The sequence below is a fragment of the Protopterus annectens genome, chromosome 9.part0 (genome assembly GCF_019279795.1).
Source record: "Protopterus annectens isolate FY-2018-M chromosome 9.part0, PAN1.0, whole genome shotgun sequence".
Lineage (NCBI taxonomy): Eukaryota > Metazoa > Chordata > Ceratodontiformes > Protopteridae > Protopterus > Protopterus annectens.
Window position 1 is genome coordinate 5,337,522 of NC_056743.1, and position 20,236 is coordinate 5,357,757.

The following is a 20,236-nucleotide window of genomic DNA, read 5'->3' on the forward strand; positions in this document are numbered from 1 at the left end:
ACAGACCAGGTTAGGAAGCAATACTGGTTGATTAATAAAGAGGCTAAGAGTGGAGTTGCAATAGCAAAGAACAAGGAGTCAGAGGCACTGTACCAGTATCTGGAAAGTGTCTCAGTAGGTGGCAGAGGGAATTTCTATCAGGTTGAAAGGCAAAGACAAAAAATAAAGCAGATAATCATCAGACACAATTCATAAGGGATGCCAGCCACAATCTGCTCACCAGTCCACACGAGATCAAAGGTAGATAGAGGGAGTAGTCCCAGCAGTTTCTAAATCAGGAAAACTCCACAGAAGCTGTACTGCCCCAGACACAGCCTACAGTGAAAGAAGAATAAGAGGAATCCACCTTAAAAAAACAAGCAAAACCAAGGAAAATGAAGTCCTGGAAAGCAGCAGGTTCAGATGAGATAACTGTAGATATGATCAAGATGTTGGATGACTTAGGAGAGCAATGGCTCCTGAGGGACCCTTGCATTATGGAGAGACAGATGTATCCAGCATAACTGGAGAATAAACATACTAGTGCCGATGGACACGAACAAAGGAGGCATTCACAGCTGTGGGCAGTACAGAGGTATCAAACTCCTGTCACACAGCATGAACATTCTGGATGGGGTGATTGATAAATGCACAAGACTAGTAGATAGTAAGGCAGGAGATGAGCAGTTCAGATTCAGATCAGGATGCAGCACAACTGACCTGATGTTTGCACTGAGACAGACAGTTGAGAAGAAGCTAGAGATGAGGAAAGTGTCCAACTGGGCATTATTAGACTTGGAGAAATCATGTGACAGGGTCAAAAGAAAGCTGATTTGGGCTGTCTTGTAATGCTTAAAGTCCCAGACACATAGGTAGAATTAGTGCAGGCTATGTACAATAACCCAATGATACAAGTACGAACAAATTTACAAACTCACAGAATAGTTCCCTGTAGGCGTGTGCGTACATCAAGGTTCAGCTCTGAGCCCACTGCTGTGCATGCTAGTGATGGGCAATTAGCAGATGGGTTGAAGGAGACAGATAAAAAAGTTGCTGTGTGCACATGATGTGGCATTACAAGTGACTCTGAACAAGAATTTCAGCAAAGCAAAGGGGAATGGAATGTAAAACTGAAGGTACTTGAAATGAACCTGAGTACAGGTAAGGCAGTTGTACTGGCAGCAAATGGGTGAACTCAGAAGAAGCTGAAAATTTAGACAGAAGGGAAATAGTGGAACAAGTTAACAACCTCAGGTATCTGGGAGGGGTGGTTGAGGAGAAGGGAAGTTTGACTGAGGAAGTCAAAGTTAGAATCAGAGGGTTGCAGCCAAGTGGAACATTGTGTTAGGGTTAGTGTATGACAGAAGAGTCCAAAGATGCAGAAAAGTAAGGTGTACAAAACAGTGGTGCAACCAGTACTATTGTGTGGTACAGAAACGTGGGTAGTAAAGACAGAGCAATTGTGGCAGCTACAGATAATTGAGATGAAGTGCCTGAGATGGGTGGTAGGATGCATGCTGTGGGGCAGATGAAGACATGAGTCAGAGGATAATGGCGATGAAGTGCCTGCGATGGGTGGTAGGATGCATGCTGTGGGACAGATGAAGACATGAGTCAGAGATAATGGAGATGAAGTGCCTGCGATGGGTGGTAGGATGCATGCTGTGGGGCAGATGAAGACATGAGTCAGAGATAATGGAGATGAAGTGCCTGCGATGGGTGGTAGGATGCATGCTGTGGGACAGACTAAGACATGAGTCAGAGGATAATGGCGATGAAGTGCCTGCGATGGGTGGTAGGATGCATGCTGTGGGACAGATGAAGACATGAGTCAGAGATAATGGAGATGAAGTGCCTGCGATGGGTGGTAGGATGCATGCTGTGGGACAGACGAAGACATGAGTCAGAGGATAATGGAGATGAAGTGCCTGCGATGAGTGGTAGGATGCATGCTGTGGGACAGATGAAGACATGAGTCAGAGATAATGGAGATGAAGTGGCTACGATGGGTGGTAGGATGCATGCTGTGGAGCAGATGAAGACATGAGTCAGAGGATAATGGAGATGAAGTGCCTGCGATGGGTGGTAGGATGCATGATGTGGGACAGATGAAGACATGAGTCAGAGATAATGGAGATGAAGTGCCTGCGATGGGTGGTAGGATGCATGCTGTGGGGCAGATGAAGACATGAGTCAGAGATAATGGAGATGAAGTGCCTGCGATGGGTGGTAGGATGCATGCTGTGGGACAGATGAAGACATGAGTCAGAGGATAATGGAGATGAAGTGCCTGCGATGGGTGGTAGGATGCATGCTGTGGGGCAGATGAAGACATGAGTCAGAGATAATGGAGATGAAGTGCCTGCGATGGGTGGTAGGATGCATGCTGTGGGGCAGATGAAGACATGAGTCAGAGATAATGGAGATGAAGTGCCTGCGATGGGTGGTAGGATGCATGCTGTGGGACAGATGAAGACATGAGTCAGAGGATAATGGAGATGAAGTGCCTGAGATGGGTGGTAGGATGCATGCTGTGGGACAGATGAAGGCATGAGTCAGAGATAATGGAGATGAAGTGCCTGAGATGGGTGGTAGGATGCATGCTATGGGACAGATGAAGACATGAGTCAGAGATAATGGAGATGAAGTGCCTGAGATGGGTGGTAGGTTGCATGCTGTGGGACAGATGAAGACATGAGTCAGAGGATAATGGAGAAGAAGTGCCTGCGATGGGTGGTAGGATGTATGCTGTGGGACAGATGAAGACATGAGTCAGAGATAATGGAGATGAAGTGCCTGCGATGGGTGGTAGGATGCATGCTGTGGGACAGACGAAGACATGAGTCAGAGGATAATGGAGATAAAGTGCCTGTGATGGGTGGTAGGATGCATGCTGTGGGACAGATGAAGACATGAGTCAGAGATAATGGAGATGAAGTGCCTGCGATGGGTGGTAGGATGCATGCTGTGGGACAGACGAAGACATGAGTCAGGGGATAATGGAGATGAAGTGCCTGCGATGGGTGGTAGGATGCATTCTGTGGGACAGATGAAGACATGTGTCAGAGATAATGGAGATGATGTGCCTGCGATGGGTGGTAGTATGCATGCTGTGGGACAGACGAAGACATGAGTCAGAGGATAATGGAGATGAAGTGCCTGAGATGGGTGGTAGGATGCATGCTGTGGGACAGATGAAGGCATGAGTCAGAGATAATGGAGATGAAGTGCTTGAGATGGGTGGTAGGATGCATGCTGTGGGACAGACGAAGACATGAGTCAGAGGATAATGGAGATGAAGTGCCTGAGATGGGTGGTAGGATGCATGCTGTAGGACAGACGAAGACATGAGTCAGAGATAATGGAGATGAAGTGCCTGCGATGGGTGGTAGGATGCATGCTGTGGGACAGACGAAGACATGAGTCAGAGGATAATGGAGATGAAGTGCCTGAGATGGGTGGTAGGATGCATGCTGTGGGACAGATGAAGGCATGAGTCAGAGATAATGGAGATGAAGTGCCTGCGATGGGTGGTAGGATGCATTCTGTGGGACAGATGAAGACATGAGTCAGAGATAATGGTGATGAAGTGCCTGAGATGGGTGGTAGGATGCATGCTGTGGGACAGATGAAGACATGAGTCAGAGGATAATGGAGATGAAGTGCCTGAGATGGGTGGTAGGATGCATGCTGTGGGACAGATGAAGACATGAGTCAGAGGATAATGGAGATGAAGTGCCTGCGATGGGTGGTAGGATGCATGCTGTGGGACAGATGAAGACATGAGTCAGAGATAATGGAGATGAAGTGCCTGCGATGGGTGGTAGGATGCATGCTGTGGGACAGATGAAGACATGAGTCAGAGGATAATGGAGATGAAGTGCCTGAGATGGGTGGTAGGATGCATGCTGTGGGACAGATGAAGACATGAGTCAGAGATAATGGAGATGAAGTGCCTGCGATGGGTGGTAGGATGCATGCTGTGGGGCAGATGAAGACATGAGTCAGAGGATAATGGAGATGAAGTGCCTGCGATGGGTGGTAGGATGCATGCTGTGGGACAGATGAAGACATGAGTCAGAGGATAATGGAGATGAAGTGCCTGCGATGGGTGGTAGGATGCATGCTGTGGGACAGATTAAGACATGAGTCAGAGATAATGGAGATGAAGTGCCTGCGATGGGTGGTAGGATGCATGCTGTGGGGCAGATGAAGACATGAGTCAGAGGATAATGGAGATGAAGTGCCTGAGATGGGTGGTAGGATGCATGCTGTGGGACAGATGAAGACATGAGTCAGAGATAATGGAGATGAAGTGCCTGAGATGGGTGGTAGGATGCAAGCTGTGGGACAGATGAAGACATGAGTCAGAGGATAATGGAGATGAAGTGCCTGCGATGGGTGGTAGGATGCATGCTGTGGGACAGATGAAGACATGAGTCAGAGATAATGGAGATGAAGTGCCTGAGATGGGTGGTAGGATGCATGCTGTGGAACAGATGAAGACATGAGTCAGAGGATAATGGAGATGAAGTGCCTGCGATGGGTGGTAGGATGCATGCTGTGGGGCAGATGAAGACATGAGTCAGAGATAATGGAGATGAAGTGCCTGCAATGGGTGGTAGGATCCATGCTGTGGGGCAGATGAAGACATGAGTCAGAGATAATGGAGATGAAGTGCCTGTGATGGGTAGTAGGATGCATGCTGTGGGGCAGATGAAGACATGAGTCAGAGATAATGGAGATGAAGTGCCTGCTATGGGTGGTAGGATGCATGCTGTGGGGCAGATGAAGACATGTGTCAGAGATAATGGAGATGAAGTGCCTGCGATGGGTGGTAGGATGCATGCTGTGGGGCAGATGAAGACATGAGTCAGAGGATAATGGAGATGAAGTGCCTGCGATGGGTGGTAGGATGCATGCTGTGGGACAGATGAAGACATGAGTCAGAGATAATGGAGATGAAGTGCCTGCGATGGGTGGTAGGATGCATGCTGTGGGACAGATTAAGACATGAGTCAGAGATAATGGAGATGAAGTGCCTGCGATGGCTGGTAGGATGCATGCTGTGGGGCAGATGAAGACATGAGTCAGAGATAATGGAGATGAAGTGCCTGTGATGGGTGGTAGGATGCATGCTGTGGGACAGACGAAGACATGAGTCAGAGATAATGGAGATGGATTGCCTGCGATGGGTGGTAGGATGCATGCTGTGGGGCAGATGAAGACATGAGTCAGAGATAATGGAGATGAAGTGCCTGCAATGGGTGGTAGGATGCATGCTGTGGGACAGATGAAGACATGAGTCAGAGATAATGGAGATGAAGTGCCTGCGATGGGTGGTAGGATGCATGCTGTGGGGCAGATGAAGACACGAGTCCGAGGATAATGGAGATGAAGTGCCTGCGATGGGTGGTAGGATGCATGCTGTGGGACAGATGAAGACATGAGTCAGAGATAATGGAGATGAAGTGCCTGAGATGGGTGGTAGGATGCATGCCGTGGGGCAGATGAAGACATGAGTCAGAGCTCAAGCCCAGATAGCTCTAATTGTAGACAAGGTAAAGGAAAGCAGATTACGCTGGTTCGGGTGCATGTGCAGAAAACCAATGGCAGTCTGGTGAAGATGATATGGGACAGACACGAACAAGGCAGGAGGAAATTAAGGCATCCAGCAAAGACAGGGATGGATGGATGAACTGTGTGTGAAAAGACCTGCAACAGTCAGCCATGTCTGTCAAAAAAAGGTAGGAGAGTGGCACTAAATTGAGGGACAAGGCAACAGTTGGTGCAACACTCTGATCCCACATAGAAAATGGGAAAAGGGGGGGTTGATGACGATGGTGATTTAGGTACTCTCTTGGTATAGTGTCAGGGTTCAGTTTGGATGGCTTAAGTTTGGCAAGGAGTGTTTCATTAGATATGCTTGGTACTAGAGTTATGGTTAAGGATGGAAGATGTATTTATATTGGTAGGGTTAAGGTGAAGGATGAAATATGTATTTATCTTGGTAGGGTTGATAAATGAGATTGCTGGGGAAGGCCTTGTAAGAGCAGGTTTAGTATTAGTAAGATGGGAGGTGAACCTACAGGCTGTTTTTTGCAGTGGTAAAGGAGGGAAACTGACTTAGATTAGACTGTTTTCTAATTTCAGAAGCTTTTTAGTAGATGTCCATTCTTTCAAGTACCGCAGCTTAAGTGCATTCCTTTTGGGTGTCGTAACCATTCTCCAAAGTGCTAAGTGAAATGAAGCTGTGCTGAGACCAGCATTAGTAGTAGCCAGGCAGTAGCCATTCATGCGACTCCCCTCTTTTCATAATTCTTGACAAGCTAATTCTTTATTTTTCAGTAAGTACTGCTTGATTTCTTTCTAACTTCAGAATGTCTGCCTAAATACTTCATCCTTAAATTTTCAGGGTTTGCATATCACTTTCCCCTAAAGTGCTTGGCAGTGCTCTGTACAGACTCAGACACCTTGAGTGACATTTTTCCTGTAAAAACACTATATAAGGAAACAGCTCCAGTACTTAGTAATAATGACCATCCCTCCTGGCATGTCTAAAGGTCAGTTCCCTGTGCTTTCTCCTATTAACCTGGTGAACTTGGGCATTCTGAGGCAGTGTAGCAACTGCCTCATGTACACAAACAACCCTCTCCTCTTACCTCCCAACACTCAGACATGTGAGAGATGCACTTATATATCCAAATTGGAAGCCATGCACTGTCAAGCCAAGACCAGAGTATCTGGTCAAGAGGAGTTCAACACCTGCACCACACCACATGCAACACATAGCCCTACAGAACACCTACCATCACAGCTTTCACATAAAACACAAACCACACACCCACCTTCACAGAGGCTCTCAATAGAAATCTACCCAAACAGCAGAGATCTCCAAGACAGAAACGCACTTAACCACCACAATGCAGCACAAACCACAAGACACATAGCTCACCTATACAGTGTGTCCCTCAACCTAAGCCTCTAAAGCAAAACAGCTTGCCCAATACACTAATAATTGATGACTCGATAGTGAGGCACACTGATGTCCCACTCACTAGGTTGAATAAGGAGAGGGTAACAGTCAGTAGTCTATTAGGTGCCAGAAACCGACACATAACACACGCACTCAGGTCACGCTACAACAAGTACAAGTATGACTCTGTCACTGTCCATGTGGGTGTGAATGACCTGAGATGCACCTCCCTGGACTACATGAAAAGAGACGTGGAGGAGCTCTCAGATTATGTGGCCCAGGCAGGTATGACCCTAGCCTTGAGCAGCATCCTACCGTTGCCCAGAATGATACCTCAGTACAAGCAGAAAATGATTGACTTTAACAATTGGCTAAGTTTCTGGTGTCATTCTAAGGGGATCCAGTATCTGTCTGCTTGGGGATGACATGATTGACAGACCTCGATGCTTTGCCAGAGATGGCCTGCATCTGTCAACCCTGGGTTTCCGGACACTGGCTAAGGCTGTTGCCACCCCTATAGTGCCTTTTTTAGGCAATGTTCCAAAGACCAAATTACCACCGTAACAGCTATAAATAAATGCATCCTGTAGGTCATGCTGCTCAGTGCTAGAAGTCTAAATCTCAAGATGCACTTCCTGGAAGTACTCCTCAAAATCGACATTTGTGCTGTAACGGAGACCTGGTTTAAAGCAGCAGAAAGCACCCCTGTGCTACCAGGCTATAACTCATTCCACACCTTTCGACCCCAGAATATGGACCGAAGCTCCAAAGGCAGTGGTGTCTCTATATTAATGAAGGAGATGCACACCTCCAGACTAGTAGCCCAGCATAACACATCTGAGATACTTTAGGTACAACTGACATTGAGTAAGACAGAAATTCACGTTGTAGCCTGCTATAGGTCCCCAACCATGTCTCAAGACTCTCACTCTACATCCCTAAACACCCTGGAACTATTAGGGTCCAACCCAACACTCTCATACTAGGTGACTTCAACTACCCCTCCATCACCTGGGAAAACTACTCTTGCACCAATACACTGGCACAACACTTCCTGAAATTCATCAATTCCAGTGCTTTGGACCAGCTCATTCTTACCCTCACTACAGGAAGCAACTTCCTTGACCTGGTTATTACTAACATGGGCAACCATTGCTCTGCTACATCAATAGTCAAATCCTCACTGGTTAGATCCAACCACAAACTAATGACCAAGGAAATACACATCTCACCCACAACCCCTGCAAAGGTAACCACCATGAAAAACTTCTCCAAAGCTGACTTTGAGCTCCTAAAAACAGAGGTGGCTAATGTCATGGCAACCATGTCAATGGAAAATAGATGCATGACTGCTACATCATACACCAATACACTGTACGAACACGTACATAAATGCATGGAACTAGCCATACCCAACAGAACCAAGACGCTCTCCTCCAAAAAAAGAAGCCAATCTGGTGGTCCTCTTGCCATTAATAAACTCTACAATAGAAGGAAGAAACCAGAAAAAGGTGAAGTCCCATTACTGGAAAAACTCCCTTATTAGCCTAAACAAAAAGTTGAGATCCCTTATCAAAACCTGTAAAGCCAGCTATGAAAGCAAAATTGCGGCAGACACTAAAAACAACCACAAAGCCTTCTAAAGTTATATCAAGAATCTCCATGGCAATACTCAGGTTTGCTCTGAGTTACTACACAATGGTACCTCCTATACTGAGCCAACAGATATTGCCAACATACTGGTCGACAGATTCAGTGCCAACTTTACCCCTCTCCCCTCCCAAAGGAACAATCACAATACTGGAGGAATGCCAGGCAGCCAGCATTACTGCAGCACAGATTAAAGCTGCATTGTCCAAGACCAAGAATACAGCTTCCATATGGGACCCGACAATATCCCCTGGATGTGTTCTTCATGAACTACAAAGTGAATTGGCACCACATCTGTGTGCCCTGTTCAATCACAGCCTCACCTCAGGCTTTGTCCCTACCAAATGGTGCACTGCTACAGTCATCCCTCTCCATAAACGGGGAGTGACTACAGACCCTGGGAATTATTGCCCCATTAGCCTGACGAGTCTGATATGTAAGGCTATGGAGCACATCATCCTGAACATAATTAACAAGGATATAGAGAATCTCCAAACCCTAGATCCCACTCAATTTGGTTTTGTGAAAGGTAGATCATGCCTGCTCAACCTGGTTGACTTCTTTGAGTCAGTCACCAGAGCTGTGGATGAGAGCAAGGCAGTATACAGCCAACCTTGATCTGGCCAAGGCCTTTGATACCATTCCCCACTCTGGAATTATTGATAAACTCACCAAACTAGGCATCAACCCCTATATCAGTAGGTGGGTTGCAAACTGGCTCACAGATAGAACCCACAGTGTGAAAGTAGTGGACTTCAAGTCAGACTGCCAACCAGTCATGAGTGGAGTCCCACAGGGATCGGTCCTGGGTCCTCTCCTGTTTGGCATCTACTTCTCAGAAGTCCAGGCCAACAAGGAGGGAATCTGGCTGACCAAGTTTGCAGATGACTGCAAGCTGAGAGGCATTATTAACTCTCCAAGTGATGTAGATATCCTACAGAAAGGTCTCACTGAGACCAATGACTGGTGTCGAAACCATGGCCTTAATCTTAATGCCAAGAAATGCACCCTCATCCCCTTTGGGAAAACTCAGTTCTCACTAATTACCACATCGATTGGACCCCACTGAACACTGAAGGCGTTATAAGAGATTTGGGAACACAGGCTGACAGCAACCTCTCCTTCGACCACCACATTACCACTGTGGTCAGAAAGTCCTTCTATGTGGCACATCTCATTACCAAGGGTTTTGCATGCAGGAAGAAAGAGGTCATTGTCTCCCTCTACTCTTCCCTCATTAGGCCAGTCATCGAGTATAATGCCCCATTTGGCATGTACCTCACTAGACACATGCAGCAGCTGGAAAGGCCACAAAGGTACCTCACAAAGAGGACCCTAGTCTAAACACATGTCCATCATGGACAGACTCAAAAAACTCCAGCTATTCTCTGTCTCATATTGTCTACTAAGAGGCGATCTCTGCTTGACTTACAAAGCCATGTCTGACCTAGCTCTGTTAGAAATGTTACATCTAAAGAAATCCCAATCCCTCCGCACCACATGCTCCAGAGACCTCAACCTCATTACCACAATCAACAGAACATGCTGGAGGGACATGTTCATAACCCAGAGACTGCCCATGCTATGAAGTAGACTTCCCATACATGTCAAGCAGAGCACCTCACTGGCCCTTTTCAAGAGAAATCTTGATAAGTGAATGAAAGTTCACCCCGGGGATCACTCCAGGGGCTCTACTTGATAGTGGCAGTGGGAACTAACATCGGGCAGCATGATGCCAGGGTACTTCTGTGGGCTAGGCTTGTAAAAGCTCTAGGGCCATTAGCCTAGTACACGCCTATGAACCTATAATGCACTAGTGCTATGTTCCTTTTGTGTGTGCCATAACATTCTCTGAAGTACTTCAGCTTCACTACATTCCTTTGGTGTGTCATAACCATTCCCTGAAATACCACAGCTTCACTGTATTAATTTTGGGTGTCATAGCCATTCTCTGAAGTACCACAGATTCACTACATTCCTTTGGTGTGCCATAACCATTCCCTGAAATACCACAGATTCACTACATTCCTTTGGTGTGTCATAACCATTCCCTGAAATACCACAGATTCACTACATTCCTTTGGTGTGTCATAACCATTCCCTGAAATGCCACAGATTCACTGTATTCCTTTTGTGTGTCATAGCCATTCCCTGAAGTACCACAGCTTCACTGTATTCATTTTGTATGTCATAGCCATTCTCTGAAGTACCACATATTTGCTACATTCCTTTTTATGTCATAAACATTCTTTGAAGTCCTTTCATCGGTCTGGTTCTGTGATTTTCTTCAGACTTCCTTCTCACATACTTGGTACGAGTATTGTTTTTATGTTTGTCCGTCTGATGACTCCGTTAAGCCCTCCTGCTCTCCTTCTCCATTGCCCATACAGAGTCCTGTTGTTTGAGGTTTTTTATCTCATCAGATTGCAGACTTTCAGAGCTGCTTACTTCAAGTACTGTCTATCACTAATAGTTTTCCTAATGGGAAGTAGCCACCTGCATTTAATGCAGTTACTACAGTGCAATTATTTCTTCGGTCTCCATATGGTGCCCATATACTCTTCAAACAAAATGTCATTGATCTCTGCCATCGTACACTTCCCTCCACCATTAACTCAGTCCTTTAGTAAAAAACTTTCAGTAGTACCCTGCAAGGGCATCCCTTTTTCAAATATCCAAACTGTGACATAAAAGGTGTAACCACTTGTATGACACGGGTGTGTCCTACATTATGATGCAGTCATAGGGCATGGCAGTTTACAGTGTTTTAAAACCATACATTTATCATACAGAAACAACAAGCCCAGGTATACAAAGAAACACACACAAACAAACACACACACACACACGTCTCTTACACACACACAAACGTGCACTTGAGCATGCATACATACTATGTGCATACATTTATTAGAAAATTAAAACCAAATAATCAAGTGAAAATGCCCATTAGTTCCCCCAAACAAAAAATAGAGACGTCACTGATTCCTGTAGTAGTGTAGTGAACTAAATGCAGCTAGAGTAGGCAAACAATATCAAGAGAAAATGTAACTGAATGTTCAGCAACAGTCCAAGGGTTTCCTGTTCTCACCCATCACCAAGTCTAACCACCAAGACAAAGTCTTGTGACCATTAAAGTTTGACTTTCTGAGCACTGATCAACAATTTGTCAAGAAAAGTAAATAAATATTTCTCATGATGTTACATTTATTTATATCAAACATGAGGTCATTACAGCTGTACTAGATAACAATTTATTTTATAGGCCTTCCTGGAGAACGTTGTTATATTTTCTGAAGTAATTATATTAGCCAGTTTGTGTGTGTGTGTGTGTGTGTGTGTGTGTGTGTGTGTGTGTGTGTGTGTGTGTGTGTGTGTGTGTGTGTGTGTGTGTGTGTCTGTCTGTCTGTCTGCCTGAACTGAGGCATCACTGGGGAATACTTTTGCTATTGTTGATGTCCCAGTATTATTTCCAGTAATGAGGGATTAGATGGACACAGCAAGAGAACTGTGCTTGCCAGACACCATTAAATTTTATAGAAAATGTTTCTTAAAAGTCACAATTACATTGTAAGCTTAGGTGTTATACAAATTTATTTAAAATCTTTTTTTCCAGGCACAGAGTTTAAAATCTCAGTATATTATCGTGGTAGAAATGTTAAAGAGGATACTGTAACAAATCCTGCTGGCTTCCGTATTTTCTTCAATCACCATGAAACTATTGCAGAGCACCTTGATGCATTTTCCCTTCCTGATACATCCATGCTCACAGATCAGCTGCAAATACTCTATATCAACCGTTTGCTGGAGAAAGTTTACCAAGGGCTGATCTTAGAGGTGCAACAGAACTGCATTTATGCTCGTCGACTTGGCAGATGCAAAGTGTACTGGTCTCTCTCAAAACACCCAACCAACCAACCAGCTCAGGAAATTGGAAAAGTAGAACCGACCATGGTGTACAATTTCTCCTCCTTTATATCAGGTACAAATATTTCCACTTCATTGTTCTGCTTTTTTTAATCATTCCTTTCTTTTCACTTTCACTGTATTACCTTTGGGATTACTTCCTTAACAATATCAGCAGTATTGTGCAATAAGCATTTTCTAGCTGTATTGAATAAAAGAGTTTGGCTGAGATGATTGTTATAGTAATACTATGTAGTCCACAGCTGTTAAATGCATTGTTTTCCAGAACTACTTTAGACTAGCTTTAAGCTCTGGTTCATTTTTAAGAAAGAAATGAATGAATCCAGTAGACAGATGTCCACGGTTATGTGAAAATAGTTGTTCTAGTATTAACTAGACATTTTAAAAAACATAATCAGTCAGTGCTAAAGTTAGATCTTAAAATAGTATTTACTGCATTTTCATTGAGTCCTCCTGTCTTCTGATTCTCTGTAGCAGAAGTATATGCAGCCTTTTTTGCTTAGTTATAATTACCTGTCAGTGTGAAGGAATGTCATGTACAGGACTACCAGAAGTACACATCACAGTACACAGATGGTCGGTACCAGCAGTCGATTGATTTCAGGTTATCTCCACCGTGACTTACTAATGCACCAGAAAGTGACCCAGTGATCCATTCCACGACCATTGCCAGACATTGCAGCCCTGAGTGACCAGCCAGTGAGCAGAAGGGGTAATAGAAGTGATCAGGTGGTACTGGCTCACTCACCTTTGGGGGAGATGGCAAGGTGAGACTTCTTAGGAACTACCTCCTGGTAAGAACTGGGAAGTCAGGCTCATATACAGAAGGTCTTCAGATAGACAGAGTGCTACAAAGAGTATGGCTGCACATAGAAGCACATTCACTTATTTACTTACTTAGTTATTTACCTACTTATTTTTTCTTTCTATTTGTCAACTTGGTTAATTCAACTAATCCAAGGCTCATTTAGAACTGCGACAGGGAAGAAAACAAACAAACACAATGTCTAAAGGATTCAAAGAAATTCAATGAACCTAACAAATGCAGCAACAATGTTCACTGTAAACAAGCATTTTTTTACAGGAGTGCAAGACCCCTGCACCCTACCCCCACACTTCTAAATATTTACACTCCATAGTCATGCAACCTTCGGAGTAAAACAGAAGCTTACTTATCTCCGCATTTCTGTGGACTTGCCTAACTACACTGTCTTTTGTTTTGTTTTTTTTTTTTTTTTAATTTTTTTTTTATTTTGCAGACTTAGGATTCAACTGAACCTGATAGATTAATTCTAGTTTAAATAACTCATAAACATAAGCTGTAAGGTGTTTATCGTATTGATCACTGCTGCAATAGCCTTAGCTATATGGGTTATATCCTGTCTTGTTGGCTTCAAAGCTTCAGGGCACGTTCCGCACACTTAAACCATCCACTTGAGTTGACCATTCAAATATCTACTGTTACAGTAAGTTCACTTACACAAACGTACTTTACTCAGTACTTGAAAATAGAAACAACAGAGTACAGTTATTCATGCAATCATACAAGTTTCAGATGTTACTGTGGAGCTCTTTGCTCTGCTGTCTGTTGTTGGATGTATTTATTCTTCTTCTTCTTTGTGTTTGTTTACTGGGAAAGCCTGACAGGCAAAGCCTCTTTTCAGCAGAGGCCCGAGGAGAAAGGCTCCAACAGAGTATACAAGCACAAATTAACAATAATAACAAATATAATTAAACATAAGAGAAAAGAAAACAATCATAGATTAAACATAAAAGTATTGCATGAGAAGATTTAAAAAATATATTGTACAATTAAATACATATTGTATGAGCAGTATCCATCTGGTATGCCAACATTTATTTAACTTTTGCAGTGATGGGTGTAGGAGTGTGAGCTGGATGCAGATTTGGCTATTTTATTATTTGATCCAGAGTACAGAAATGAAAGGACTGAAGGCTGTTGGAAGAGGAGGCAGCAGAGAAGAGGGTGAGCAGAAGTAAAGCAGATACAGGATATTTTCAAGTGGATTCAGTGAGACAGGTTTTGGTTCAGTAGAGTAAGCCCAGATTTTGATTTCTTTTTCAGTGATTTCTTGGATATGGAGATCAAATTTCATGTGGTGATTTATGCTTAGTCCTGGCAGTTTAGAGCAGTTAACTTGTACAGTGGAGGTCCCATATGAAGAGGTGACGGTGAAGCAAATTGTAGAATTTTAGTGGGCTTTGGAGGTGAACATCAATTTAGTTTTTGGGGTTAAGAACAAGGTAGGAGTCACGGAGCCAGGATTGTTGGGTTAGTGATTGGAAGTTGTGCATGGATGTGCTGGAGCAGATGATGGACTGAAGAGGAAGATCGTTGATAAAAATGTTGGATAAGATAGGACCAAATGTGATCCCTTGTGATAGCAAGAGGAAAATAGGTGGAATGTCACCATTTAACACTTTGAATTATGTTGGAGAGGTAGGAGCTAAACCATGAGAGGGAAGAATTTGAGAGACCTAGCTTTGAAAGTTTTTGAAGATGCTGATGGTGCCAGACTGTATTGAAAGCCTTAGAGTGATCAAGAAAGACTGCTGATACCAAGGAGTTTTTATTTCTATGTAGGTAAACTGCATGCAAAAGGGATAAGGAGAGTTGTGTCAGTATTGTGAGATGGGTGAAAGCCATGGAGTAATAGGGATGGAAGGTTGTTAGGGAGTAAGGACTGGAACAATTGGGAGTGTACACATTTTTCCAAGAACTTGGATAATGGGGAGAGGATAGCTATAGGTCTGAATTTATTAATTTCTATAGAAGAGCCACATTTGTGGAGTTGAAGGATGTAGGAATGTTTCCAGCACTGGTGAAAATAATTTGAGGATTTCATTTGGAAACTACTTATTTGCACATGTTCCTCAGTTCCTGCTTTGCGGTTTTCTTCATAATGAACAGAATCACAAGGGTCATTAATATGGGTATGCCAGTGGTACTGTTTACATGTTTGCTGGGATTCAGAAACATTTTTCACATCTTGGTAAGAGATTTTGTGTTAAGACTGGCCATAAACAAGGTGGGGTTAATTCAGTTATTTATTTATTTGTTTGTTTGTTTATTGATTTATTTATTTATATTTGTTTACCAGGGTAGTGCACTTATCAATCTTGAACAATTTCAGGCTCAGTACAGGTGAAATACAAAACATTTCACAAACAAAAAATAGAGAAATGTAAGCAATAACAGAATAGTTCAGACTAATTACTTAGAAAAAAGCTGTGTATATGCATTCCAATGAACAAGCACAGTGCAATGTACAATCAAGCAGAGTGTAATGTACAATGTGTACATTACTTTCTACAGTGGGTTTATCTTCAGTGAATTTTGAAAGAGAAGAGATTCTGAAAGGAGACAGATTAGGTGATATGTCCTGTGTTGGAGAGAGGTTAGGTCATATGTCCTGTGTTGGAGAGAGGATAGGTGATATGTCCTGTGTTGGAGAGAGGATAGGTGATATGTCCTGTGTTGGAGAGAGGTTAGGTGATATGTCCTGTGTTGGAGAGAGGTTAGTTGATATGTCCTGTGTTGGAGAGAGGTTAGATGATATGTCCTGTGTTGGAGAAGAGGATAGGTGATATGTCCTGTGTTGGAGAGAGGACAGGTGATATGTCCTGTGTTGGAGAGAGGACAGGTAATATGTCCTGTGTTGGAGAGAGGACAGGTGATATGTCCTGTGTTGGAGAGAGGTTATGTGATATGTCCTGTGTTGGAGAGAGGATAGGTGATATGTCCTGTGTTGGAGAGAGGATAGGTGATATGTCCTGTGCTGGAGAGAGGATAGGTGACATGTCCTGTGCTGGAGAGAGGATAGGTGACATGTCCTGTGTTGGAGAGAGGATAGGTGACATGTCCTGTGTTGGAGAGAGGATAGGTGATATGTCCTGTGTTGGAGAGAGGATAGGTGATATGTCCTGTGTTGGAGAGAGGATAGGTGATATGTCCTGTGTTGGAGAGAAGGTAGGTGATATGTCCTGTGTTGGAGAGAGGATTGGTGATATGTCCTGTGTTGGAGAGAGGTTAGGTGATATGTCCTGTGTTGGAGAGAGGATTGGTGATATGTCTTGTGTTGGAGAAGAGGATAGGTGATATGTCCTGTGTTGGAGAGAGGATAGGTGATATGTCCTGTGTTGGATATAGGATAGGTGATATGTCCTGTGCTGGAGAGAGGTTAGGTGATATGTCCTGTGTTGGAGACAGGTTAGGTGATATATCATGTGTTGGAGAGAGGTTAGGTGATATGTCCTGTGTTGGAGAGAGGTTAGATGATATGTCCTGTATTGGAGAAAGGTTATGTGATCTGTCCTTGTTGATGCAGGAGCATTTTGATTGGATGAAGAAGTGCTTTTTGAGTTGAATTCTGAATTTGGAATAAGTGTTGATTTCTTTAATGTCAATGGGGAGAGTTTGCCAAAGAGTAGGAGCCTGACAGGAGAAAGCATGTGCAGTGCTGCAGAGTTTGGTTCTAGGAGTAATGAGAGCTGGTGTGACAGAGCATGTGCAGTGCTGTAGAGTTTGGCTCTAGGAGTAATGAGAGCTGGTGTGACAGAGCATGTGCAGTGCTGTAGAGTTTGGTTCTAGGAGTTGGTATGGCTTGTAAATATACTGAACATGAGCGGGGAAACGTGAGAAATTCCACGGCCCACATAAAATGCAGATGGTGACATAACATGGTAATGTACAGCATTATTAAAATGAGGCGGTTATGAGTGCAAATGAAGGTAAGCAACATGGTGGAGTGATTCATAGATGTACATCTACTATACTGACAGATACTAGGTCCAGAGATAATGACTGCAGTAAAATCCTTGAGTTGCAGGAGATGGATTGTAAAACCATATATAGGATAGCTGCTGCACTGATAAACCTGTATGTGCAGCAAGCCATACTCAGTGGTGACAGTGATAGTCTTGTGCATCAGCAACTGTGGTGGTGCCATATCATCCATCTGCACGTAACATGTCAAGCCCACTGTAACACTATCATGTGAACAGAGGCACCGTACAGGAGCTGATTAAGATGTGTCATCTTCATATGCCAGCCATGGGATGTGCTGAGTGAGTATCCCTGTGGATACAAAGGTGTGTATGGCATTGAGAATACTAGCCTATAAAGACCTGCCAGTAAACAATGGGGACACGGTGGGTGTATCTCTGGAATGTGCCTCAAAGATACTCCCTCAGTTCCTCCATGTTATGTAGTAGCAGATGGGCAGCATATGTGGTTTTTGCATACCAAAAAAGAAAGAGCCAACATCATGCAGGCTTCTCATGTAATAGCCCATTTCCATGAGGTGCTGAGAGCTATTGACTGCACCCACATTACAATAAAGGCCCCAAACCTATAACCTATGAACCTATTTAGGAAACAGGAATCAAAGTACATCCGCTCTAAGGGCTTCCTCTCTGTCAGTTGCCAGGTGGATTGTAATGCACAGATTATAATATACAGCATGTCTGCTGGCCACCCAGGCAGTGCCTATAACTTGCACATCTGGCACATTTTTGACTTATATCAGTGTCAATGGCACAACAGGTAGCACACTGGGTTTTATCCTTACGCCAGGTAGATCGATGCTGACATTGCACTGCAGCATAAGTAATGAGCTACATCCTTTGGATGAGATGCTAAACCGATGTCCCATCTCCCTAAGATGGTGGTACCTCAAGTAAATGTAAAAGATCCCATGCCACCTATTGAAAAGAGTAGGGCTCCTTTATTTATATACAAAAAGAACTCTTATTTATGACCTATTTATATATTTACAAATGTACAAATATATGTACACATATTCATAATTTTCCAAACAATCATAATACATTTTCATCCCTATTCAGCCGCACTCCTTTTTCCATAACCACCATCTGAGTTTACTAAATATTATTGCTAAAATCCATTTACCATTAAAAATAATTTAATTTATTCTTTCATTCCATATAACCCATATGACATAAAATAACTTCTCTATTCTTTTAACATACTTTTTACTTCTCTTCTTATAATAACCAGACTTAATCATATCCATGTTCATTTTAGCCACTTCCTTTATATCTTCAAAAATATATATTCTTTACATATTTTTCCACTTAACTTTTTACATTTTAAAAATGCATGTTCAGTAGTTTTTTCTTCTTGACAATTTAAACATATTATATCTCTTGTTTTTATATGATATATTTCTTTTTACTGGTAATTTATCTATTACCAGTCTCCACACAAAATCTTGATATTCTACTTTCTTATTAAATCATTGCTTCTTATTTTTATAGCATTAATTTTTTTTCATCTGATAGATTTGTTTTATCATTACATTCTTATACCATTATGCTTTTCTTTCTTTTTCCGTGTCATCAGTTTTTTTATTTTCCACAAAAATATTTTTTTCTTGGAAATTTCTTCATTTATACACTCTTTTTCTCTTTTACTGTACCCCACTATTTATCATGCATATGTTTATTCAATTTTATTACTAATCTCTCATCTTTTTCATTTTCCACTTTGACTCTTTCTACAGATTTAATGAAGTAGCGTATACCACTCTGTTAATTAACCATAAACCTCCTTTATGTACATACAAAACAAATTTTTTTACTGGGTTTAATATAGAACCCGATATAAATAGGTTCATAGGTTGGTACTAGGCTACTGGCTGTAGGGCCTAGACAAGCCTAGCCATAACAATTCTCTGACTATTTCTTCCCACACTATTTACTTCCCTGGGCCCCTGTCTAGCAGGGCAACTGACGTGATCCCCGGGGTGAATTTCCTTTCTCCCATCCAGTCGTCAAGGGTCCTTTTGAAGAGGGCCAAAGAAGCAGTTTGCTTGACATGTATGGGCAGTCTATTCCAGAGTCTGGGGAGTCTCTGGGTCAGGAGCCTATCCTTCCAGCATGTTTTGTTTATTGTGATGACAAGGTTTAGATCCCTGGAGCATGTGTCTCTGGGGGATTGGGATTTCTTTAAGTGTAGCATGTCCAACAGCTCTGGGTTTGACATGGCCTTGTATGTTAAGCAGAGATCGCCTCTGAGTAGACGATATGCGACAGAGTATGGCTGGAGTTTTTTAAGGCGGTCAGCATAGGGCATCTGCTTTAGGCCTGTGATTCTTTTAGTGAAGTATTTCTGCGGCCTTTCCAGTTGTTGCAGATGTCTTGAGAGGTGCATATGAAATGAGGCGTTGTATTCTATAATGGGTCTAATGAGGGATGAGTACAGTGGGGACAATGACCTCATTTTTTTCTGGATGAAAAGCTCTTAGTGATGAGGTGTGCCACATAGAAGGATTTCCTCACTGTTGTGGCGATGTGGTTATCGAAGGTGAGACCACTGTCCACTTGTGTCCCTAAGTCTCTTATCACATTTTGGTGTTTAGTGTACTGCCACCTATGTAGTAATTCACGGGTACATGTTTTTTTCCCAAAGGGAATAACTATACATTTCTTGGCATTGAGCTTGAGGCCATGGTTCTGGCACCAAGCATCTGTTTCTGTAAGGCCTTTTTGTAGAATATCCACATCATTTGGGGATTCAGTAATGGCTCCCAGTTTGCAGTCATCTGCAAACTTTGTTAGCCAGAGTACCTTAGTGTTGGCCTGTACTTCAGAGAAGTAGATGCCAAATAAGAGTGGTCCAAGGACTGAACCCTGAGGTACTCCACTTGTCACTTTTCTGGA

At 43.1% G+C, this 20,236-nt stretch overlaps 1 protein-coding gene across 4 annotated transcripts in view; it reads left to right on the forward strand.

The window, feature by feature from the left end:
• Positions 1–20,236, forward strand: part of LOC122811009 (interferon regulatory factor 3-like) — a 782,651-nt gene that overhangs the window by 641,414 nt on the left and 121,001 nt on the right. For all 4 annotated transcript variants that reach the window (XM_044082521.1, XM_044082517.1, XM_044082519.1 and 1 more), the window contains one exon: positions 12,222–12,587. In XM_044082521.1, coding sequence (XP_043938456.1) covers positions 12,222–12,587 — 366 coding nt within the window. The remainder of the gene's footprint in view (positions 1–12,221; positions 12,588–20,236) is intronic.